Source organism: Arachis hypogaea, chromosome 18 (assembly GCF_003086295.3).
Source record: "Arachis hypogaea cultivar Tifrunner chromosome 18, arahy.Tifrunner.gnm2.J5K5, whole genome shotgun sequence".
NCBI lineage: Eukaryota > Viridiplantae > Streptophyta > Magnoliopsida > Fabales > Fabaceae > Arachis > Arachis hypogaea.
This window is the reverse complement of record NC_092053.1, coordinates 5,101,160-5,127,419: the sequence shown is the minus strand read 5'-3', so window position 1 is coordinate 5,127,419 and position 26,260 is coordinate 5,101,160. Positions and strand designations below refer to the sequence as shown.

Sequence of the window (26,260 nt, the reverse complement as noted above, 5' to 3'; positions counted from 1 at the left end):
GAGATACCGTGGGCAACCAAAAAAAAAATATATATATATATTGAGAGATAATTATCCTACCTTGTGCATATAGTAATTTATTGGCCAACAGCAAATCCTTAAATGGAACTCATTATCGCAGTGAATTAGTTCTTGACCTTTGGAGAATACCGTTAAAAACCCAAAAAAAAAAAATGAGAGATAATTTAACTTTAATACACAATGTTGTCCAATTAAATTTATATGTTTAATTTTTTTTAAGTAATAAATTTAATAATTTTATTAGTGTGACAATATATAATTAGTTGTCTGTATAAAATTATTTTACTGAATATCAAAATATCACCAAAGATCGAACTCTTAACCTTTCGGATCTAGAGCTCTGATATCAAGTCATGAAACCACTCATCCCAAAAGCACTAAATCGGACATTTCTAAACCTCTATTGTACACATTGTACAAATATTCCATTGGCTCTCTATACTTCTTCTTATTTTATATATGAACGGAAATCTTAGCGAGTTATGAGAGGATTTTTCGCATGCATAAGGAATAACCATAAGCGATGCTGTGTGATAGAAACATATATAACATAAGTGAGACCAAATATTGTTACTATACATTTATGTAGTCATTAATTCATCGGAATATATATGATTTCGTTATGTGGTTATTTTCATATGCGTCATTGCCCAGAGCGCAAACGATGATAAAGAAATGGGAATGAATATGGTGGCGTCTCATATCTTATATGCGTGCACATAAAGTGGCAAATTACTAACAGAATTAAATCGTGACTCGTATATACAAGTTGTTGATGAAACTAAAATGACGTATCATCACTGAGGTTTTATGCATGAGGAAGAAGACAAGTTCCTTTTTCTCAAAAGTGGCAAAAAGAAAATATTGAGGATTTAATGCGCACACAAACATATATGCAAATGCAAGTGTCACGGGGTCATGGATTGGATCCTCTACTTTGATTCTGAGTTTAAGGCATTATTGGTGGACTTATACGCCACTTTCAGTTATAAGTTGTACACCTACCTTCAACGGAAAACTAACCAATCTCATGTTATTATATTATATGGGCTAAAAAGTGGGACACACTAATATATATGATATGATACTCGTTTATCTATGATGTATATTTTGTCAAAATTGCGTGACCTTTTATTTAAGGCATCACTATTATATCTTACACGCAACACTTTCTTAACCTCCTTTTCTACATAGCTTCACAATTATAGAACACCCCATGCCAATACATATGCATGTGCCATGCTGGGAAAAAAACGAATTAAACTATAAAAAGTAGTAACATACTAACATGCATATATATATAAATAGATAGCAATTGCACTTCTAATTGCATATATATAAACATGATGGTTTTATATATCTTTTGGATTAAATTTTTGTTACTTTGTCTATTTTAATTTTTAGCCATTGTTTATTCAAATGAAAATCGTAAACGGAATAATTAACAAAACGTAGTAGCTAGCATACTTAATACCATATATATGGATATACATATTTTAATAAAAAATAAAACTAAGAATTGATGATTATATATGGAGGAATCCATCCTTGTAAGGCATGCTAACTGAGTTGTCATCCCTCTGTTACATTTTAGTAATGAAATTATACACTTTCCTTTATTAAGATGATTATTCACATGAATATGTTTTTAAATGAAAATTGTAATTAAAATATAAATGAAGGAATATGAAGGCATTTTGATTACACACCTCCAAGAATTCAATTATTTGAAGTTGCTTGAATATATATTGTTAAGTATAATTAAATATTAAGATGAGACTAATAAAGTGCGTAGTGGCAACTGTTAACCCTCCCATACTCAAACACTTTTGAGACTAATTACTATAAATTGAGATGCCATTCATATTTATTTCTACTCATTTCAAAACAAACATCATGGCATCATCTTCTATGTTGTTCTTCTTACTCTCCACCATCTTCCTCTTCATTTCACCTTCATTCTCCTCTCCAGCTCAAACTACAACTTGCCCCTCAGGCGACTCTTTCACGGCCGAGAGCCTCATCAGAGGCCTTAACCTATTCCCTAAAGGCTCCATTAACAGAATAGAGAGTAACACTCATCTTGTCCCTGGAAAGATTGTGAAGAAGAAGCTCACATTCCCTTACAATCTTGCTTCTTCTTCTTCTTCTTCAGGTACATCTGTTCAAGATCTTGGTCATCATGCAGGGTACTATCGCCTTCCTCGTTCCAAAGCGGCAAGGTAAGGAAACTAAACATACATATGAACCCTGCTATGCAATTTGAAGTTCCAATTGAGTTATTTACTTATCAAATTCTCTGCTAGCTTCATGTCAAAGAAAGCTCTGTTGCAGTTCTATGCAGTTATTGAGAGAAATAACTGCCAAGAAGTTGGATATTTTGGTTAACAAAGTTAAATTTCTTGCCACTTTCTCATATAACTCAAGCTGTTTCATGAGTTGTAAAGATTCTTTAAATGATTAAGGCTCAAATATTTATTTATCATCACATGACTTGTACTGGTTTAGGCTTATAAACAATGCTTGCCTGTTTCCTTGCATATTAAGAAACTCAAACTTATTTTTTAGCCAAAATATACATATATTAAGGCACTATCTATGGTCCTAACTGCATGGAATCCCCCCCCCCCCACCCAACTCTCTTCAAATCAATGGTGCAGGATGTTCTACTTTTTCTTTGAATCTCGCAATAAGAAGGAAGACCCTGTTGTCATATGGTTGACCGGAGGACCAGGGTGCAGCAGTGAGCTTGCTTTATTTTATGAGAATGGTCCTTTCCAAATCACAAAGAACTTGTCTCTTGTTTGGAATGAATTTGGCTGGGACAAGGTGCCTATAAATTTTCTCCTGCATTTTCTCTCAAAATATTACTTTAACATGTTCATTCCATGCAAATGCCTCGCTTTTAAGAATAGTTAACAAAAAAGAATGTCATAATTTATGTCTCTCAGCACATTCACACATGGGGCTATGGCTAGTACCTATCTCAGAGAATCAAACTGTTACATTAGCTTTATTGGTTATGGTTGGCATCAATGTTTACTTTTGATTTGTAGGCATCAAATATTCTTTTTGTAGACCAGCCTATTGGGACAGGCTTTAGTTATACTTCTGATGATGATGACATCCGCCATGATGAAGCAGGTGTTAGCAATGATCTCTATGATTTCTTGCAGGTAAAGTCCATTTCATAATTGTGATTAAACAAAACAATTCATAAAGTGAAAATGCATGGTGGTAAAAATAACATGTACACTCCAATTCTACATCAATGACAGGCATTTTTCAAGGAGCACCCTCAATTTGTCAAGAATGATTTCTACATCACTGGAGAGTCATATGCTGGACACTACATTCCAGCTCTTGCATCAAGGGTTCACCAAGGCAACAAAGCAAAGGAAGGAATAATAATCAATCTCAAGGTCTCAAAACTGTCTCATTATATATGTACATTACAAGGTTTGTTAATTGCCTTTACTTGATAATAATTATACTGATTCTCTTGATCAATTTCATAAACAGGGTTTTGCTATTGGTAATGGTTTGACCAATCCGGAAATTCAGTACCAAGCATACACAGACTATGCATTAGACAGAGGACTGATTAAAAAGTCTGATTATGATAGTATCAGCAAGTTGATCCCATCATGCAAAGATGCCATAAAAAGCTGTGGTATGTTATGTTAGGTTACAAATTAAATTTTTTAGCCCCATGATGAATGATCTTAGAAAAGAAAAACACAATGGGAGAAAACTTACCAGCTTATTGCTCAAACAATATGTAATTTTACTTGTTTGACACCCTTAAATTATATTGTATTTGTCAGGTACCGATGGTGGAGATGCATGTATGACTTCATTATATAAATGCAATGCCATATTCAGTCGGATAATGTCCATCGCCGGCGACATTAATGTATGGTATTATAAGAGAACATAGTACACTTTTCTTACCAATCTAATTATTTGCCTAAAAAACACTACCATAGTTTCACTTATGAATTCTTCTACTATTGAAACTGCAGTACTATGACATTAGAAAGAAATGCGAGGGAAATCTGTGTTATGACTTCTCCAATGTAGAGACATTCTTAAACGAGAAGACAGTTAGGGATGCTTTAGGTGTTGGGGACTTGGACTTTGTTTCGTGCAGTAGCACAGTCTATGATGCTATGATGGAGGACTGGATGAGAAATCTCGAAGTTGGAATCCCAGCTCTTCTTGAGGATGGAATCCAGGTTCTTGTATATGCTGGAGAAGAAGATCTCATATGCAATTGGCTTGGTAAGCTTTTTGCAGCCAACTCAATTAATTTGAAGCTAAAGTTGGTTGTGTTGGAAGGACAAAAAAAGAAGTGCAATGATCAGCATTCTTAATGCTTTTGTTTCTCATTGCTCAGGGAATTCAAGGTGGGTTCATGCAATGGAGTGGTCAGGTCAAAAGGAGTTTGAAGTAGCTTCTACTGTCCCATTTTTGGTAGATGGCGCGGCAGCAGGGACTCTTAAAAGCCATGGACCTCTTGCGTTCCTCAAGGTTTGTGTTCAAGGGTGTGTTCTTGAGTTGACATTGTTATATCCACTTTTGATAACTTTATTTTGTGAAAAAACAGGTGAACGAAGCTGGGCACATGGTTCCCATGGATCAACCAAAAGCTGCACTTCAGATGCTAACAAACTGGATGCAAGGGAAACTAACACCGAAAAAGGGTGGAGCCAATGTCTCTCCTAAATGATGGACTCAAAGCAAAAATAACAAGGCATAGCTTGTGATCATATTAACTTGTGGGCATGGCTCCATGCATAATATTTGGGATTGTCTAGCTTCTACTACTATCCCTGAAATTGTGCACAAATCTGTATTTTATTTTATTCATTTAGAAATAAATCTTTGAATAAATATGTTAGTTCAGCATGATGCCACGATCCTCAGTGAATGATCTTTTTCTTTTCTCTTTTACTTTGTCATGCCATTAACTGGCACAAATATTAAAAAAAGAGGACTAAAAATCACACACAAACAAAGGCTGTATAATGAAATAGAGAGTTTTCAGTATGGAGACACCATCCAAACAAGTAAACTAAATGGAGCTAATACTTCTTTCTCATGAATCATGGCTAACATAAAATGAAAATAACTAACATTTATTTCCCACCTTCTTGTACCTTAATTATGCCACTGTAAAATGATTTTCACTTAAAATTTTTACACAAAATAAATTGTGACTATGAACTAGTACGTGATGATGTGTAGTATTCTCTTAAAACCTGAATGATGGGCTGAAATGTAGAGCTCAAGGGAACAGCGGATGCAAGCCTTAGATGTCTAGCATTGCCATTGAGGGGCTTGGTTAGAGTCATAGTGAACATCTCTCCCTCCAGAATCTCATTTACAGTCACACCTGCAGATACAAACCAGGTTCAAAGCTGAATGCAGGACCCAAAAGGAAAAAAAAAAGAAGGAATCTTTCACAGTATAAACTCTATGTTCAAGCTCTACATCATTGAGAGCTTGGATAATCCAAATTCCAAATGAAAGGGGTAGAAGATTACCACAAAAAGGGTGGAGCTTTGCAAAGTGAAAGAAGTCATCTGCAGAACAACCGAACAGAACCCTGGCAACTCTATCGAAGCATATGACACTGAATACCTTTGTTTCTGTCGCAACCGACATCTGCAAAACAAAGCACCCCCACAACAAAATTCAATACTATTTGGTGTAAATAACACAAAGGGTCACAGAAAAAACAGAACTTTGAAGGGGGAAAAAAAGAAGAATAAGATACCAGGATTCGGAAGAGTCTTTTGGAGGCAGAGGAGGCAGAAGCAGGGTGCGGGTGGCAGAATTTGCAGAGGGAAGAAGCTGGGACATCAGAATCATCACCGGAGGGAAAGGAAAGGGTCCTTTCACAAAGAGCGCAGACTCTGTAAAAGAGATCGGTGTGGTCTATCCCTAAAACCGTGCCTGTTAGCATCTGTGTTCTGCTTCCTCTCTCTCCTTGCTCTGCAGCTGCTTCCATCCTCAATTACTATGAATATCTCTATCAACCCTTTTAAAGTTCCAATCTAGTAAGAAAATAATGAATAAATAAATAAAATCCAATTAAAAAGGATATTATGATATGAGCAAATTAAAATAGAACAGTCACAAAAAAAAAAATTAAAATAGAACAAGTGAAAGAATGAGATTTGCACTTAGTTCATTTTTTAACTTACTGAAGTTTTAGTTTATACATATTGGTGAACTTATTAATTTCTTTGATTTATTAATAAACATGTCAACAAAAAAAATTTATCTTAGGAATTTTGAAGGCCAATGCGTGCAAGTTAATAACCATTGAAACTTGGAAGATTTGTTCTTGATACTATGAAAGTAAATTACACAGCAATTTACACAGATTACTGCTCTCCTTATTGAGAGACGAGTCCTCTACAAGATTCTACAAAATACATGGGGAGCAAAACAGATACCAATTCCCACATACATAAATGAGCAAAAAATTTTCTTCTATTTCTGTGTAACATACAACTACAAGAAAAATAACTGAGCAAGTTTACATTGTAGCTGTTGAAGTAGCAGTGTGAGAGTTGTCTTGTGTGATAATATGAATAACTTGAGTTGCATTGAAATGGCTTGTTAATACTGTATCATCATATATGCTGCTCCAAATGGTAACTGGATCCATGTAGATCCCCAAGTATGATATCAGTGGATCAGCTCTAGACTTGCCAATAACAAGCTTCAAATGCTGAGATTTTACTTTTGGAAACATCAAAAGCCTCTGATATCCAATTGTGGTGCCATTTGTAACTCTCTTCCATACATCATCTTGATGCAATGCCTCGAGGTGAAACTCACTCACTCTTTGTCCCATTTGAATAGGCTCTTGTAGTTGCAGAACATTAAAGGATACTAGTTCTTGAAGATCTATGTACAATATCCAACTTGATTGATACTCCTCTGGAGCCCAATAAGTGTATATGCCTTCTTTCAGAACATTGTAGGGACTAAACTGTGAATCACAAGTCCCTCCTCTTCCTCCTCCTTCTCCTCGCGTGCTGCTGGCTTCAAGAAGCGCATTTATAGCTAAATTGTGGGAGAATATAGATCTTCTGAGTTCAGTGAACCCTTGAAGAACTTGGATATCCTCGGGTGAAATGAGACCCGACGAGTTTGGAGGCACATTGAGTAGCAAGTGACAATTTCGACCAACCGACTTATAGTATATTTCAAGCAGATTGATTGCAGACTTTGGAAGTTCTGAAGGATGCCAAAACCAACCAGGTCTGATTGAGACATCACAGAGGGCAGGTACCCACTCATGACCAGCCGGATCTCCCTCGGCCGCATATCTGTTAGAAACAAAGAAAACATTGAACAATCTGAGACAAGGCATAACAAAGCATAGAGCTTAAAGCGTAGGAATTTAAGTAACCCACCGAGGATCATTGTAAATGCCAGCAATTGGAGTGAGACTGGAGTTGTAAATAGACCAACAAGTAGAGGCACCAAGACCAAGTTCATTCCCAACCCACCTAGTGTCAGGACCAGCATCGGAAAATATAATGGCGGCGGGCTGAAGCTGGTGAATGAGAGAGAACCAAGTGTGAAAGAAATACTCCATGTCCTTCTCCCCTTCTCCTTTTGCACCATCCAAAAATACGTCCTTTATCTCTCCATACCTCCCATCAGGAAATGCATATTATGATTAACACAATGTAACCCTATTATGAATCTAACAAGTAACAACTACATACAACTAACATAACTAACTAATCAATTGTAATACCAAATTCGAATTCGAAAACCCAAATATTATTTATTATACCTAGTGAGTAGCTCAGTCATCTGGGCCAAGTAGAACTGATTGTAGAGCAAGGTGTCACCGTAACAGTGCTCGTGTCGATCCCAGGGGGAGAGGTAGATGCCGAGGTCAACGCCGGCAAGTTTGGCGGCGGCGGAGAGGTCAGCGAGGACGTCCCCGGTGCCGGCCTTCCAGGGAGAGGAGCGAACAGAGTAGTTAGTGTATTGGGAAGGCCACAAGCAGAAACCGTCGTGGTGCTTGGCGGTGAGGATGACGCGGTTGAAGCCGTTGACTTTGGCGAGGTGTATCCAGTGAGTGGCGTTGAGGTTGGTGGGGTTGAAGAGGGAAGGGTGTACGTGGCCGGAGCCCCACTCTTGTCCGGTGAAGGTGTTGAGACCGAAGTGGAAGAAGAGGGACATGTGGCTCAGCTGCCATTGGATCTGGAAGGCGTTTGGGAGGGGCAATATGGGAAGTGGCGGAGCCACTGAACAACAGCAACAACAACATGGGAGTAATAGTAATAGGTTGAAAGACAATACTAACCTTAATGGCAGGTTGAGGTTGTCCATGGTGTCTGGAAGGGAAGAATATTGAGTTATGATAAATCAGCGTGGGTTTATAGTTTCAGTCTTTCACTTTGACCAACACAATGGAACACTGCTTTCTCACCATACACCAACACTAGTTCCACATTTTCACTCATTCATAACTTCAAATAAGTGAAATAAGTCAAATAACTATGCAAATTCATTTCCCAAATAATTTTAAATCAATTTTTTTATTTTTTTAAACGGACACTAATTTTTCTAAAAATATATTTTTTGGAATCTAATTGTCTTGTAATAATATTTATTTGTCTAATATGTGTATTAAAAATTTGATTGAAAACAGTAAAAGAATCCATCTATCTTAGTAGATTAATTCTTAAAATTTCAAAGAATAAAAATTTGATGAAATTGTTACATCTAAAATGATTAAAGATCATTTTTGTCGAAGGAAAGTGCTAGGTCCAGCAAGTTTTGTGATTTGTAACCATTAATTAATTATTAATGTTTTTAACAAGATTCTGAAAACCGAACTGATTATCAAACCGCTTTAATCACTGGTTCACTTATTTATTGGTCTAACCAGTCCAACCGATGGTTCAACCGAAAAAATCGTTTTAGAATAAAATAATAAATAAATTATAAAGGACCAAAGATGAGGGTACTCCAAGAACTCCTATTAGATGCAACAGCATTCAACATTATCACATTCTCACACACACATACAAAGCCTTAACTCAGAACAACCATAGCAAGTGACTTGGAAAGAAAATGTAAACACCGAAACAATCACAAGCATACAGAACATGTGAATATTATTATAGCAAACATAATAATAAAATAGCTCTTCTAATGCGTCTTCGAAAATATCCCAAATCAAGAAAATTACATAATCTGATCCACTTGATTCAGAAAGTTACATATATTAGAAAAATTAAGAATCAACTAAATGAAAAAGAAAAGGAAGGCCTGGTTGATTCGATTCAATTGCCTGAGATGAAGAATCAAACAGGGCTGAGAAGCTGAGAGTTTAAATGTTAAACCTCAATATTCAAGTAACATGACTCCATTATTGTTATTATTACACCCTTCTAATGTCACAAATTCAATATATGTTATAGTCCGTTGACACTTGTGTATTCACAACTTGGCCTCATCATTCTGATTCATACCTTAAGTAGAAGAAAAAGTCCCAATAAGCTTTCATTACAATTTTATCCAGAGAGTTGGGGCTTCGGTTCGGAGTTCATGCCAATGGTTCGGAGTTCATGCCAATGATAATGACGAGAGGGATGAATCCGTGACTCAGTAACATAGGCGGTGCAAATTTTAACAAAGTTCACCACAATGATTAACAACAACAAAAAGCACTGAAAGAACACTCAGTAATATAGGCAGTGCAAATTTTAACAAAGCTTATTACAATGATTAACAACAACAAAAAGCACTGAAAGAACAGTGAATCAGTAACATGGGCAGGGCAAATTTAAAATTTAAAAGTTATCAATTTAAAATTTATCATCAAATACAATCGGTGAGCAAAGCCAATCAATCAAACACTGACTGAGCATTCTGTTCTGATTCTGTGACTGGGAAGCAACAAATTCAGCAACAAATTTAACAAATCCTAGTAAAGTCCCGAGTTACAGCAAAAAGGCAAATTTATTGATTACCAATTCAGCAACATGCAGAAATACAGGGAGAAGGGAAATCTGGAAAAGAGAGAACACTAAACCAAAACATTAACCAATAATCACACTAAACTTGCAACCAGCAATTACAAAACAGCAACAAACATTAGTACATTATAAAACATTCCAAAACAGTGATGACACTAAACCTGCATAGTAAATAATCTCAAAGACAATGATCACCAATATCCAGCAAATAAACAATAAATACACAACAACAATTTAGCAAATAAACAAGAACAAGACCTAAATAGAAAATCCAACAAATTAAGTCGCAGCAACCAAACAATTTGACAAATTAAAACAACAGCAGCCCAACAATTTAGCAAATCAACTTAACAAATTCAAGAACAGAAAATCACAACAAAACAAAAAAAAATAAAAGTAACACAAGAACACAAGAACCATTAGCAAATTAACAAGTTCACAATAACAGTTAAAAAATTTACCAGAAGAACACGCAAGTGGAATCATCATGCTAACATGTTTTCTGCAAAGATGCTATTTGTACAGCTAAAATTTCCTAATTACTATGATCCAATTATTCTAATTTCACATGCAATCAACTTACTAAGTTTCTAAAAGCTAGAAATTATAAAACCAACCAGAAATATGGTTAAAGCATTTCATCAAACATGTTGAGTGCGGTAAAATTAAAATGAAATAAGAGAATTCAAAGCTTAATTTCAATGTGATAGAGAAGAGAACATAACTATTGTAACTTTAATTTAGTCTATGAAAAAATCCAAACCACTACCAAATCAAATAATTACTTATTGTAATAGAAATCAGAAGTTGCAGAGTTTGAAGAAGAGTATTGGTGTTGTGTGAGTGTATTGTCTGGTGGCGGGTTTAGGGAACTCACGGCGGGGACAAAAGAGAGCAGTTCGACGGCTGAGTGGAGCGCGCGGGTTGGTGGCAGAGTTTGAAGCAGAGTAACGTGGCTTCCAGACGAACGCGAACTCGAACGGTGAACAGCGAGTGAACGCGAACGGTGAACGCCGAGCGAACGCGAATGGCGAAGAACGCGAACGAAGACGCGAACGTGAACGGCAAACAAACGGCGACGGAAGCGCGGCTGAGCAGACAAAGACGACGGACGCCGAGCTCGAGGAAGCAACCGCGATCGGTGACAGCGAACAGGGGTTGAAGATTTGGAGCACGAGGGAAGCTAGATGACGGATGGCGAACTTTGAGTGCGACGGACGGCGACAGTATGCCACTCCTTGTGGCGGTGGTGTAGGCTTACAGTGCTAGGGTTTTGTGGCTGGGTTTGGGTGATTTCTCTGACTGAAACAAAGAAAGGGAGAAAGAAACGAATGAGCTTCCTTTTTTGTGTAAACCGGCCGGGTTCTAGTTCGGTCCGACCGGCCGGTTCTCATTCGGTTCAATGGTTTTTTACCGATTTATGATTTCCGGTTTTACATACCTGACCGGACCGTTAGTATTGCTGGTTTGTGATTAAACCGGTTCGATCGGTCAGTCCGGTCCAATTTTCAGAACATTAATGGTGTTAGATTCTAATAGTTAGGGGTGTCCGCGGATCGGATCGGATCGGATATGGCCGAAAATTCGATCCAATCCGCACAATTTTCATCGGATCGGATCGGATATGATATCCGCACTTTTTAGTGCCGGATCGGATATCGGATATATCCGCATAATTAAACCTTCTCTTTTTAATCATATTTCTATGTAAAAGAATTCGATAAAAATATTTCTTTCATACTTTTAAACTTATTTATTCCTAAAATATTTTTAATCAAACTCTCTCTAAATAACAAAAATAAAATAATACAATATATAAATAATAATTACTAACTAAAATATACAAACAAGTAAATATAATACCAAACATATATATATATATATATATATATATATATATATATATATATTTATTTATTTATTTTTTAATTATTATAGTGCGGATTTGCGGATCGGATACGCGGATATAGAGCAGATATCCGCGATCCGATCCGCAAAGGGTGCGGATCGGATCCGATCAATTTGCGGATCGGATTGTATCCGCAATTTTCGGATCGGATGCGGATATTTACTGCGGATCTGCGGATACGATCCGATCCATGGACACCCCTACTAATAGTGTAGAATCATTCACTTTTTTTTTGTTAGTTAAAGTAGTATTTGTTTTGAGGTACTAGGACAGACACTGAAAGACTGAGACACAGTATCATGTTTGTTGACTCAGAGACTGATATTAAAATTTCTGTCTCTATCGCTGAAATTTTAGTATTTTAGTACTTCCAAAAAGTGAGGACACGGGGACTAAAATTTTAGAAACAGAGACTGAAACTTTAATAACATTTTATACCTAAAATACCTTCATTTCAATTAATTAATTCTAATTTTATCTTTTGTACAAATTAAATTAAAATTTCATTCTTGTTTTAATTTTTGCACTTTACACCAAAAAGAATACTGAGATTTATTTCTCTTTCTGTCTCTTAGTCTTAGCCTTTGTCTCTTCACCAAACACTACCTAAGTGTTGGATAAAATTTAATAAAAGTGCTCCCACTTAAAAAGTTTTTTTTAATAGCAATTTGAGTTCTTTGTTTTTAACAATTATTAAACACTTTGGACTAACTAAACTGTACTCTGATCTATAGTTTATATCCTTCGCCAGAGTCCAACAAGGCTTGGACCAACAAAATCATAACACTAGTGTCCAGCCAGGCCCCTTTTTGGACTCTTAGTTGGGCCTTAATTCCATATCCAAATCTCGAGTGTCAGAATACGTATATCTCGTTAAGTTCACTATTATCTTTTCTGTCCAAAACGAACAACACAGTAATCAGCCCAAACAAAAAAATATTCGGGTATTATATTATATTGAAAAGAAAAAAGAAGCTGCATAAAGCCTAACAGATTTTAATCATATGTACGTATAACGTGTCACATGTTTTTTGGTGAAATCATATATATGAACCACGCATATATGTTATATAATTTTGAATAATATATATGTATTTTGAAAAGAAGATGATGAGTCAACGAAGGGCAGATCGATGCAACGTTTTTGAAGTTGTCGTCTTGCATTGTATTGCTTCTTTGTTAAATCAAACTACTTTCCAAATTCAAACTTGCAACCTATCTTCACCAACTTCATATCAAACATCATAGAAATCTACAACGAACCAGTAAATATAATGGTTTCTTGGTTTTACCCTGCTAGTAGTTTATATTTGTTTTTTTGAATGATATGATTGATTGGTCTTTTATTTAATCTATGTTTTCCGTCTTCCTTTCCCTGATTATTATTGGACCACCATTGGCCACTTAATAACTCTCTCTCTCTCTCTCTCAAAGCAAGAGTGCTGCAACTTCACCAGAAAGTAAGGTGCAGTCAGATATAGAGACCTTAGCTACTTCAACGTACCATACTTCTTAATTAATGCCGCATGCATCACTTCTCTTATTAATTTAATTAATTTATTATTCCATCAAAACCTTTTTCATCTTTATCATTATTAAATGAAATTCTTAATCATTTATCTCTAGTTGATGATAAATTAAAAAAACTATTCTATATGTTTATATGCGAAGAATTGGCTAGGGTAGTATTGTTCAAGCCTTTTGGTAGAGCTAGAAAGATTCGAAAATCCTATTTTAAGCGATAGAATGAACAAAAACTTATCTGTTAAATTCTCTTTTTATTTTATTCGTTTTTTCATTTTTTGGATATAACGTTATTAGACAATTATTAGATTTGTTTATGAAAATAGGATAAGATAAGATCATAAAAATTAGATATAAAAGATATAGATACAAAATTTAGTGTTCTTGGTGATAAAATAAAATAAATTATTGAAATCTAATTTATTTTTATTTTTTCAATTTAAAAAATTAAAAAATATATATAATAATAAAAATTATAATTATAAAAAATTAATAAAAATAATAAAAAATAAATTATATCTTTTGTTAATATTTCTGTATTCTTCCTATCAGAATAGATATAAAATCAATTCAACTATGTATTCTTTAAAAATAGTACAATATTCAGCCTTTTATTACAATAATTTAGTAAAATAAAATAAATACATCTAAAAATTATGAATAAATTTAATACCTTTTTAAAATTAAATACACATCTAAAATACAAACTAAATAAAATTTAAATTTAAATTTTAAATTTTAAATTTTTGTTTCGAATTTAATATATTTAATTATTAATATATTACAATTTAAATATATATCTAAAAATCAAATTAATTAAAATTCAAAATTTCGATTTTAATATTTTAAAATAAATCTTAAACCATCTAATTATTAATTAATACCATACAAAATCTTGAAAGAAGCAAAACAGTCACATTTATCGCACATCATAAATCTAAAAATACACGTTCGTCCGTAGTTTATCATATTCCGCCGCTGTTTATCCGCGCCACCTTCTTGCTCGGCGCTCATCTTTGACGTCGTATTCCTCCTCCTCATGGCTCATATTATAAGTATTATTCTTGTCCAAAACATGTATGGATGGCAGAGTGTGGTTGACAAGCTTTGAAGATGTTCAAATATTATTCCCCATAGAAGTAGATCAGAAGGGTACTATAAGTATATAGTAGTAGGACTGTATGGAGCGAGCGTGCATGCACGTGCGGGAGGCGTCTTCGGTATTCACACAAGGGACACGTTTCGAGTGATGAGCATAGCCACGTATCATGCATTCTTCAAAGTTTCAACGCATGCCAATTCATCTTCTCATCCAAAATCACACATCACATCCTTCATCGACCAACCACATATCCCACTTTATTTTTTTTTATTTTTTCTTACACCTTCTTTGACTTTAATTCTCTCTTCCACCCTACACTAATAAGTAATAACCAATTATTTTGTTATACTCATGCGTGCCTACATCTACTTACAAGTTCAAGGTACTTAAGAAAAATCAATGCTCAAGGTAAACCAAATATTATTAAATATGTGTCACATTCATATTATTAGGTCATGCATACAGATGTTTAATCATAAATAATAATAAACAGTAGAAATGACGTCCAATTTGATAAAGTTTTTGTTTTTTTTTTTAAATAACAATTATATTTAATAAATTAAATCGAAATAAAAGTGAATTTTAATAATAATTTAATTTCAATACATTAGCAATATAAAGTAATTTTACACATATATCTAACTACGTATATAATATTATATGAGTAAAAATAATTATTTTTACGTTGATCGCATGAATAATTATAAAAAAACAGATATAATTACATTGTTAATACATCAAAATTAAACTCTTTTAATAAACATAAGTAATACTACTAATTCTATTTGATAAAATTATTTTTAACTATAATTTAAACATAAATTTAATAGTCACAAATATAATTAAAAATAAAAATATTTATTAATCAATAATATTAGACGTTCAAACGGTTTTTAAATTAAGTTTTCAACTAAATTTATTGTGTACTTCTTCTTCTTTTTCTTCTTAACATACAAATTGTTTGCTGCTTCTTATTCTTCTCTTCCTCTTCTTTTTTCTTCGTTAATTTTTCTGCGCATTTTTTTCTTCAACGTTATCGCGTTACCACCGCCTCCTTCATCATCGTTATCTTCTTCTTCAATATCTTCTTCTTCTCTTATTTAATTTCTTTTCTTCCTTTTTTTCTTTCTCAACCTCTTTCATCTTTTTCATCATCTTCTTCTCATATATATTCAAAAAATTAGAGCATAAAAATTTTGATGTATATATACAACACTAAAATTTTGGTGCACAATACCAAAAATTGGTGCTCAACACATAAATTTTTGAGGGCCAAATGTCTAAAACATTGATATCTCAACCAACAAAATACGTATAATATATAAATTTTGGTGTATAATATACAAATTTTTAAAGGATCACATACTCAAAATATTAACTTACTCAACTAACAAAATATATCTGCAATACAAATTTATGTGTATGTGCAAAAATTTTTATACGATATGAATAAATTTTTTTATTCTCTAATAAAAATTTATGTACTGCACAAATACCAAAAAAAAAGCATTTTTTTATGGATTTTTATATAGTATCACCGTTTATTAATATATAGTATATTATATTAAATATTTGAAATTAGTAATTATAAACTAACTTCAAAAGTATTTCTTTATACGTTTTCAAAACACTCATAACTTTATATATATAACTATATTTTTTCATTTACTAAAAATAAAGTGAAGTGTTTATATTTTTCAAAAATGTAAATATCTCTTAAAAAAAATTATCAAAACCAACCTCAGATTGATCTTTAAGAAGGAACTTTATTCGTTTATTTATTTATTTATTTTAAATCATTATATTTATAATAACTTAAAGTACATTCTATTAATTTTGAAACTACGACATTCTAATATTACATACACTACACATACTCCAAAACCTCCTTTTTTCACATTCTAAAATTTCCAAACTCGTCGTTTGTGTTTAGAAATCAATTTCACTTATCAAAACGAATAGAAAGCAATGTTGTTACTCTTGTTTTCTTTCTTTCTTCATTTAGATTATTTATTATTGGTACGGAACAATAAAATCGCTTTCTAAAGAGAGTCGTTTTAGCACAATTCACATGCCACAAATCAATTTTGTCAGCTTAGTTCGCCAACCATACAGGAAAGGGAGACATCACTTGCTGTTTCAGAGTCAATGCCAGATTATGACACCACTCCCTTCTATTAATTAATTAATCCAGTCATTTTGAATTTCTTTCTGAATTTCATGAAATCATTACCGAATTTTTTTAATTATAATGATTTATTTATTTGACTTTAATTGATTAGGAAGGCCATGGCCCCATTGTGTTTTTTCAATTCCTAGACTTCATAAACGGAAAGAAAACAGACGAAAAACAAGTACACGTTGCTTGGCAGAACATTTGATAATACAACCAAAATTTTAAATTATCATATTCTAAAAAATTATTTATATAAATCGTTAAAGGATTTTAAATTTTAGCATTTTAATAAAACCTAACACATTTTCACAATTTATGTACAAATATAAAAATCAAACTTATAGATAGATCACTACAAGTCTTGTGTTTTGGGGTTTTCACGTATAAATCATATTAACATTTTTTTTTTATGACTTATTATTTTCTCTTCATCAGAAAACAAAAAATAAATTAACTATCAATACAATTAATCAAAAGATAATTACTTAATAATTAACAACATGACTTAAATTAATTTTTATATTACCAAATTAGGCCATATACAGAATATAAAATTTTAACACAATGGTCCCTAGCTTGAATTTTGCGATCACTTATTCGAATAACCAATTATGTGGCAATCCCAGCCAGTAATCTTCAATATATTATATATAAGACTTTAATTTTGTCAGCATCTTGACCTTTATATAAATATGGTAATATAAGGCTTTGTTGCAATGCCACCTAGCTATATATATATTCACCCTAATATATATTCATCAATTTAATTATATATACTCTACTACTACTCCACTACTACTACTCCTCCTCCTCCTGTCCCATATCCTGGCACCAGATTGATGCTGCTACTTTTGAACTACTACATGTCACAACTTTATACAGCATGACATTATATCACTGTAAATACTGAAATATTTTGTGTATGCATTGCAAGCAAGAGATTTAGTCCAATTCGTTCATAGCCCCTAACCTTCATAGAGACACAGCTATATGTTTTGCCGAATAAATATTTGGGTGATATATAAATGTACGATATATTTATTTAAATAAGAAGAAGAGGACAATATTTATTTGTGTAGGCCTTGTTGCTGAGAGTAATAAAATTGTGGAGATATATGTATGGTGAAACGTTTCTATCGTATGATTAATGATTGCCTTATAATTGTTAAATATTATATAGTATGGTCAAATATAAGTAGTATATGTTACTGTAAACAAGCACTACTATATACAGTATAGTAGTGATATTTATTTGGGGGCATAAAGGGAACAAAAATGCAGGCATTATATATAGGTCTTAGCTAATTACAAAAAGCCAAAAATATCATCCTAGATCCCTGCCTACCGATGCAGATTAATTACTTTGATTTAATCCCTAAAGTTTATTACTTTATGGAACCCACTATACTCTTCTTTCATAGGACCATGACTTTTGGTGTTTAATTAATAGGGGCCACGTAAATCCAAATAGTAATTAAATACCAACATTTTTGTATTATTATTGTTTTTGTTGGTCAAATCCACGTTTGACCGAGACATAGCCGAAGATGAAATTGTGGAAAACTTGAATATGATTATTCGTTTGAGCTTCTTATAAAAGAAAAGTTTGCAAGAAAGTTTGTGTTATGCAATGAGTTTTATGTGAGTGTGACAAGACGAAGGAGATTCGAGAATTGAAATCCAGAGGACTAAGTAGACTTCTTCTGGCAAATACTAACCTTGAATTACTATAAGGTTCTAACAGAAATAGAAAGCGATATGACCAAAATTGAATACCTAGTAGATATTTAATTGGTTAATTGCTTATATTAAAATTACCCTAATTATAGGTGCATTCACAGAACTGCACACATATATATAGGTTACAGTTTTAGCTGCAAATTAAATCCACACGTTATCAGTGACACGCACAACTGGACTTAGTTCCATGTATCAATTTTAATATTTGAGCTCGTGTAATTAATTAATTGTATATATTCATCAATCAACTATCACTTTCTACGTTACGTATGTAATCATGTACGTACTCTCTTGTTCATTTCAATAACTAGAACAATTAGTAATTATAATTAATGAAAAGAAAAAAGAGTGAGGAGGACTAGTGTATAGGCACACCATGATGGTATATGAAGTACGAAAATGACTTAAAGCCATTCCCGAGACTCCATAGCTAGGTTTTCTTTCTATTCCTATAAGTCACAACGCAACAAAATAAAATTAAAAAAAAAAAAAAGAAAAAAAAGAAAAGGAATGTTATGTATAGAGTGACACGACCCATCTGCATATGCAAGATCATTGTTTTACCTTTTTCTTCACAACAAATCTTGGTCCTAATAATGCTAATACATATCTATATATGTATGTGATGTATCATCATCCTTACCCCTTCCATTGATTAGTCAATCCCAAAGAATCTGATCCACACCACATATGAGACACTACAATAAGTACATGCGCGATTCCCTTAATTCATTATTAATATTAACAATTATTTTTGCCTTTTGGAAAGTTGTCCAATTCTGTTTGTTATATATAATACTACTATATATTACTGCATTATTATATATCCACCTATAATAATTCCTTCTGATTTTTGGCTGTAAAGTTTATATGGACGTGTCGTATGCTGTTTCAAAATATACACCTCCCATCCTGCTGCAAGCACTACTTTAAAAACTATTATTTAATCCTTTTTTATTTATGTACATCAATATTTATTATACAAATTAAATCAATCTTATTAAGTTTCATGCCCTAATCATACATATAACATTATATCCTTTCGTATGTATAATAATGGTATTACTATATTTTAATTAGTTGCGTGCAGCATTTAAATATCTTTTGTGTGTGTCTTTTGCTAAATACACATGGCCTGGCATTTTACTTTTTGGCAGAGTGTCAATGCATTATTATTTATAAAATAATAATTAACTAAATAGGAGTAATTAATTAAAGAAGGCACTAGTGTATGTATGTCGTGCGAAGAAAACCAGGCGAGTCTCCATTTTGGTCGTTGTGTTTGGAAAGAGTCACAATTCTGGTAGCTGTATCCATCACTGCAATAGCCCTGTTCTCATCTGCTGTGTTTCTTTCAATTCTCTATCTCGCAAACTTTGGATGCTTCTGTAATTACACCACAACAGATACATCAAATAAATAAAACTGGGTTTTAAATTTTTAATTTAATAACTCAGCCATCAATATTATAGAAACTTCTCATCTCATAACTCAATGGAAAGGAAATCCTCTATATATAACTCATAATATAAGCATTTTGTTAGTGTTGCAAGTGTTGAAGTTAGTCCCACATCAAATAAAGTATGAAAGAGTGAGGAGTTTATAAAATGAGAGACTCATTAATTTAATATCTTAAAGTTTTGAGTTGGATGTGATGCCTTCTCATCTTATGTTATTTCATTTGATGCTAAGTGACGAAAAAGTTAATATATTTTTTTTTCAATATTTAGTTAATTTTAAATATTAAAGATTAATTGTTAAATTTTAATAGATAATTTTATATGAGTGATCATATAGGTATTATATTGGTATATGATTTAAGAGAAATATTTTTTATCTTCTTTTAGTATTAAACATAAAAGATAAAAAATATATAAAATTAAATTTAAATTTAGATTTAGTGCAGTGTACTTACTTTAGACTTTAGTGTATTTGGATTAAATAAGACGACTTAAAAGCACGCATGTGTAGTGGAAAATTAAATTAAACCGTGTAATAAAAAATGAATTAAACGTCTTGTCGATGCTTTCGATCAGTTCGCTATCATGAGAAATTTGTTTATAATAATTTTTTCTAAGTGTTGAAAAACTAGGGTCTCTTATTATAAGTGAGAAAGAAGCAGTAGTAGCCAGAGAAGTTTGAGTTTGAAATTTGGATCGTGAAAAAGATCAGAGAAATAATGGGAAGAGCTCCTTGCTGTGACAAGGCAAATGTGAAGAGAGGGCCATGGTCACCTGAAGAAGACACAAAGCTGAAAGAGTACATAGACAAGCATGGAACTGGTGGAAACTGGATCGCTCTTCCTCACAAAGCTGGTAATAATAATAACATACATGAACCTTTTTTTGTCCCTAGGTAGCTACATAATAATTAAGATGGTTTATTTTTTATATGTAGGTCTAAAGAGGTGTGGAAAAAGTTGTAGATTGAGATGGCTTAACTATTTGAGGCCTAACATTAAGCATGGTGAATTCTCAGACGAGGAAGACAGAATAATCTGCAGTCTTTATGCTAATATTGGAAGCAGGTATATAGTTATATACATACCCTCATGTCCATCATATCCATGTATCTAAAAGAGGTAAAATGAAAAGAGATCTTTGGCTTCTTTGAGTTGCACATGCATGTATCTATTACTTATTAGATCTACCTATAGCTCTATCTCTATCTCCACAATTAGATAGTTTTTTGAATTTGCAGATGGTCAATTATAGCAGCACAGTTGCCAGGAAGGACTGACAATGATATCAAGAACTATTGGAACACCAAGCTCAAGAAGAAGCTCATGGCTTTGCTTCCGAGTCATCATCATAATCAACAAAACCCACCACCATTCTTTCCCTACTCTTCTTCTTCTTCTTCTATTCACATGACAACAGATAATAATAATAATAATAATCATCACTACTACTATTACAACACTACAACTACTACTACTCCACCAAGCATGTCTTTCACTACTGCTCCTCCTCCTTCAACTAGTACTAATTATTATAATTACAATACCACCATTGCAACATCACCAATAATGTCTAGTCTCCCTTTCTACCAAAACCAACAACAAGAGCAGCAGCAAGCATTGATGAGCCCCATGCAACAGTATTACCCTATGTTTGGGAGTGAAGGGAGTTGCAGTTCATCTGATGGGAGCTGTAGCCATGGTGGGAGGGAGATCAAGAAAGAAGAAATGGGGTTTCATCATCATCATCACATGTTTCATCATCATGAAGAGCAGCAGCAGCAGGCTATGGTGGTTGATCATGATGGTATTAATAATAATAACCAGTGGACAGAGAAGCTAGACAAGTGGCTGTTCCAAACGGCAAACCCATTGGACTATGATTTAGAGGTGATTAAACAACTTGTTATTAGCAATGATGGGTTGTTCAGTGTTGATGAAAACAAGACCGTACAAGAGAGCAAGCCCATCATCTACTCTGACTGATCACTAGTGTAGTAGGCTAGTAGGGAAGATGAACAACAAAAACAAAGGACTCATATGAGGTTGCTTTTGGGGTTTTGTGTTGTGTTTCAATGAACTCAACTCAGAGACATACATTCATTATTGCATTGTGAATTCTGAGTTGTGACAGTACATGGTAATGTCTTCTTTATATTTTCTGCACTGCTCTTATTATTAGCTTACATTTTCATTTTTTTTTTTTGTAACTATTTCATCCCCATCCATTAGCTAGAGACATTTATATGTTCTTATTGTTGTTATCTAAGAAAAATGTTAATGCCTCGTTTTGATTTATTAGAATTTTATCATCATCATCAAGACAAATTATTAGTCCATAGCTTTTCCTGCTTTTGTTGTTTTCCCCTTTATATTTGTATGTCTTTCAGCCTCAATTACTAACCCAAGAAATATGGGACTAATTAATTTTCTTTTAGTGTGTTTAGAATAAAGTGAAATTGGTATTGTTTTTATTTTTAAATTATTTTTTTGAATAGATAAATAATAAGAATTAGATTGATCTTATTATATGTTTTATAAATTTATTTGAACACTTGTTTTAATTAAATCTTCTCATTTTTCAAGAATTTGGATTAAAATTAAAATATTTGAATAAGTTATAAAGGTTTAACCACCGGTAGTAAAATGTTATTTTATTTTATATAACTATCTTAAATATAATAATTTATTTTCAATTTATTTCGAATCAAATCATTTTTTTTTATTCCAAATACAATTTGTCTTAAACTATAGTAATCAAATATATTTTTCTGAAAAATATTAAATGACTAACATTTTTAGTTAAAGAAAAAGAGAATTGGCTAGGATTAGCAAATGTAAGACAAATGAAAAACAATGTTGAGTACCCTATTTTAATAAAAAAAAATAGTTTATTTTTAAGTATGAAATTCATATCTTCTAAATTATAAACATAAAATTTCACATTAATACGATTTAAAATAAACTACTTAATTACATTTTTAACTTAAAAAATTGTACAAATAACTTATATGATATATATATATACAATTCAAACTGCTAAATTTTAAAAATGCCATTATTTAAAAATATAAATTTATTAATTGCTATACCAATATAACGTACTTTATTTTCTCCCGCTCTATGTATATAATGGATTTATTACGAAAAAAAAAAATTCAGTACACATTAAATAAGGTTATTATCCACTTAAACTCCATACACATACACATACACATATAAATAATGGTATTTTTTATATTTAAAAAAAAAAAAGAAAAAGAAAATTGCTATGCGAGTCGTTTCTTTTATTTGATGAGAGGAGGGAGAGTCCCCTTTGGGAACCCAAATAACTCTGATAAGGCTCCAAAATTCCATGATCGTTAAAGAGACTTTTGTCAGAGTAGTTCATGTTGCAGAATAATGCTGATAATTATAAAAACTCCACCACACATAGCAGCTAAGTCAGAGACTTAAATTATTATTCAGAAAAATTAATATAATATGTTATTATTTTCTCTCTATATATATTTCTTATTTAGAAACAACTATATTAAATTATTAATACACTTTTTGTTCAGAATGAGATATATATGAGTTATTATCTGACGAGTTCGTAACGTGTCAACTGTTTAACTCTCTGTTTGCAGATCTGCATCACTAAACTATACCCTGAAATTTTATCAGCACGCATTATAGATTATGGAATTTAAATGTTTATTATCCAATGTCCTTTCTGATGAAATAAATGTAAGGGTGAATGAAAAGGCCAGTGTGGCCCAGTGATATGAACATCGTGACATATTAAATTATAAAGTCCCACTTTAATTAATTTCTTCATATTTAATAAAGTAAGTTGTGTAATTATTCAAAAAGTATTAGTTGTCAACAACAAAGAAGTAGGAGTAACACTTGGAAATTTGCATTGCCGCATACCCACTTTCATAATACCATCCTATATATACAAGATACTATTTACATTTTAAAAATCTAATACAATAAACATCACGCAAATTATTTTGTTATGTCGAGGTAAAAATGGTATTTTTTAGAATTATAAATTATAAAGGTGGTATTTTTAAATGTAAAATTTTTTTATTTAAAATATAAAAATTAGATTTTTCAATTCTTTTGGAAATAAAAATTGAACAATTTGTTAAGAACAAAAATCGAATCTTTTAATTTATAAATTTATTTTTAAAAAATTACAATAAACAAATCGGACCTTTCAATTTAATATTAAAAACATTTTAAAAATCAACCTGCAAAAGTAATCGTAAATCCGATTACTGATTCTCATACTAAAATAAAAATACATACATAACCAATAAAATTAAATTACACACATTTTTCTTTCATAATAAAAAATTTTAGTCTAAACATCAAACCTGAAATTTTTTTCTAATATTAAATTATTACGAGTGAATTTTTAAAAAATGACTCAAATAATGTTATATATTATTGTCTGTCTTTACAAAATATCAATAACATTTTGTTTTTTTATAATTAAAAAAATATTTATACAAAACGTCTTTTTATAATTAAAAAATAATTTTTTTTTACAAAATGTCAACCAGGTTTTATGTTATTACTATAATAGTATAAATATTAAAATAATTAAATATTTTTTTATTTTATGTTAAAATGACCTGTACGTAAAAAAAATTAGCCTTAAATCTGTATTGAAGATATATAAATTCATTGTTTGTTACTGTTTTCCTGTCACAAAATAATTTGCTTAATTTAAGGTCTAAACCATTGAGCAGGGGTGGGATTCTCATAATTGGGCGTTGTCAGACCTATAGAACAGTCATCAGCATAAATAGATTATTACTGTGTCACACTTTCTTTCAACTTGTTAACGAAGTATTCTGATCTCTACGCATAAAATAATAATTGAAGCTTTCGCTATAGCTGCTTAATTAATTAAGTAATTAGATATATTGAGAAGTTGGTTTGACTTGTCACGGTGAGAAGGAAAAGCAATAAGTTATGAAGATGATTATTCTCGGGACTGGTTGCTTGCACCTCTCAGATCAGAAGAACCTTGTCTCTTCTGATGATTACTACACCGGAGATAGAAGACAAGTTTTATAGTCTGCATACACTGTTCATACTTGAGATTGCACATCAACAAAACTTTGTATTGTCAAAACAAATTCTTTTCTACTGTTTTCATACAATGATATCCTCTCCATCAAATTAATTACAGATACATTTTATAATGTCACTTTAATTATTTTCTAATCATACAAATTTATTTAAGAATGAACAAATTAATTTTATCATAATTACAGATGCATTTTATCATAGTTCGTTCTTGTGTTAGAACTTAGAAGATCCTTATAAGGTTTCATAATTCACATCTTAGAGGAGAAAGAGAGAGCTTGGTTGATTGAATTACTTTACGTCATGTTAGCATTCTTTTTTTAGTTTTTTTTTCATCATGATTTGGGCCCATCACCATATATTTGGGTCATGGGTAACACCAAACTCGAAGAGGGCCAATGTGTGGATTTAGGCCTGTGGGTAAAGGCCCGTTATGATCCAACAGAGCAGAACAAAAATGATATTGATGTAGTATAGTTGAGTAACGAATACGTCACACTAATACCAAAAAATAAATGAACATGTGACACATGGAATCTATATATTTATGTCATCCAGGTTAGAACTTTTTAATTTTTTTGAGGACTATATTAACAAATAACAAGTCAATCAATATTAGAAAGTTACTAATTTAAAAAAAATTCCAATGACAGTGAAATCAACTAATGTAACTGTCTTACTTTATTAGAAAATCGATACTAATACTAAGCATACCGTCCTTAATGAATTTTTTATTTGAAAAAAAACATATCAACATCAAACTTCTATAGTTAAATACTAGTAATTTAGTATATACCGAGTATAACAAGAACAAACAACCTTCTTTAGTTCTTCTAACAAATTAGATTCTATAGTAGAGATTGCAATTGAATAGAGCCTTGAGTATGAATATACGTGGGAATGGAGGCAAAGTGCAAAAGTGTTATTTAAACTCTATACTTTAGGCCTAAAAAAAGTGAGCGAATACTAATGCGTGATCCTTTTGCCATTTGCTTTGTTCCCATGGAGTAACGTTGCCATCCAAAATACAAGCAAATTAGCTCAAGGCCAATAAATTCCACACACTGCTCTTGTCCTTTTTCCCATTCTCCGTCATGTGCTGACTCGTATAATCACATTACTGACACTAAGTATAGTTTAAAAAACGAATGGTACAACAATAAGGATTTTTTATTTAAATAAATTAAAAAATATAATAATTACTAAATTAAATAAT

At 32.1% G+C, this 26,260-nt stretch overlaps 4 protein-coding genes across 5 annotated transcripts; 2 read left to right on the top strand and 2 right to left on the bottom strand.

Annotated features, from left to right (window-relative positions):
* Window positions 1-1,704: 1,704 nt before the first annotated feature.
* Window positions 1,705-4,935, top strand: LOC112771324 (serine carboxypeptidase-like). Its single transcript, XM_025816033.2, has 9 exons — window positions 1,705-2,243; window positions 2,682-2,850; window positions 3,078-3,197; window positions 3,300-3,443; window positions 3,544-3,694; window positions 3,849-3,937; window positions 4,047-4,305; window positions 4,421-4,554; window positions 4,631-4,935. Exons 1-9 carry the CDS (start codon window positions 1,876-1,878, stop codon window positions 4,751-4,753), a joined length of 1,557 nt encoding a protein of 518 aa, XP_025671818.1. The 5' UTR covers window positions 1,705-1,875; the 3' UTR covers window positions 4,754-4,935.
* Window positions 3,902-6,219, bottom strand: LOC112771325 (uncharacterized). 2 transcript variants are annotated; one of them, XM_072225878.1, is made up of 4 exons: window positions 5,804-6,092; window positions 5,571-5,691; window positions 5,286-5,419; window positions 3,902-4,856 (listed from the first exon to the last, which is right to left on the bottom strand). In XM_072225878.1, exons 1-4 carry the CDS (start codon window positions 6,035-6,037, stop codon window positions 4,851-4,853), a joined length of 495 nt encoding a protein of 164 aa, XP_072081979.1. In that variant the 5' UTR covers window positions 6,038-6,092; the 3' UTR covers window positions 3,902-4,850. The 2 variants fall into 2 exon arrangements, with proteins under 2 accessions (XP_072081979.1, XP_025671819.1); XM_025816034.3 differs by lacking the exon at window positions 3,902-4,856 and having other exon boundaries at window positions 5,028-5,419; window positions 5,804-6,219.
* A 129-nt stretch (window positions 6,220-6,348) lies between these two features.
* Window positions 6,349-11,365, bottom strand: LOC112771323 (alpha-L-fucosidase 1). Its single transcript, XM_025816032.3, has 4 exons — window positions 10,924-11,365; window positions 7,847-8,531; window positions 7,458-7,700; window positions 6,349-7,370 (listed from the first exon to the last, which is right to left on the bottom strand). The coding sequence occupies exons 2-4, from the start codon at window positions 8,389-8,391 to the stop codon at window positions 6,572-6,574; spliced, it is 1,587 nt and encodes a 528-aa protein (XP_025671817.1). The 5' UTR covers window positions 8,392-8,531; window positions 10,924-11,365; the 3' UTR covers window positions 6,349-6,571.
* A 9,131-nt stretch (window positions 11,366-20,496) lies between these two features.
* LOC112773191 (uncharacterized) lies at window positions 20,497-22,295 on the top strand. The gene is made up of 3 exons (XM_025818252.3): window positions 20,497-20,812; window positions 20,895-21,024; window positions 21,198-22,295. Exons 1-3 carry the CDS (start codon window positions 20,677-20,679, stop codon window positions 21,940-21,942), a joined length of 1,011 nt encoding a protein of 336 aa, XP_025674037.1. The 5' UTR covers window positions 20,497-20,676; the 3' UTR covers window positions 21,943-22,295.
* The last annotated feature ends 3,965 nt before the right edge of the window (window positions 22,296-26,260 follow it).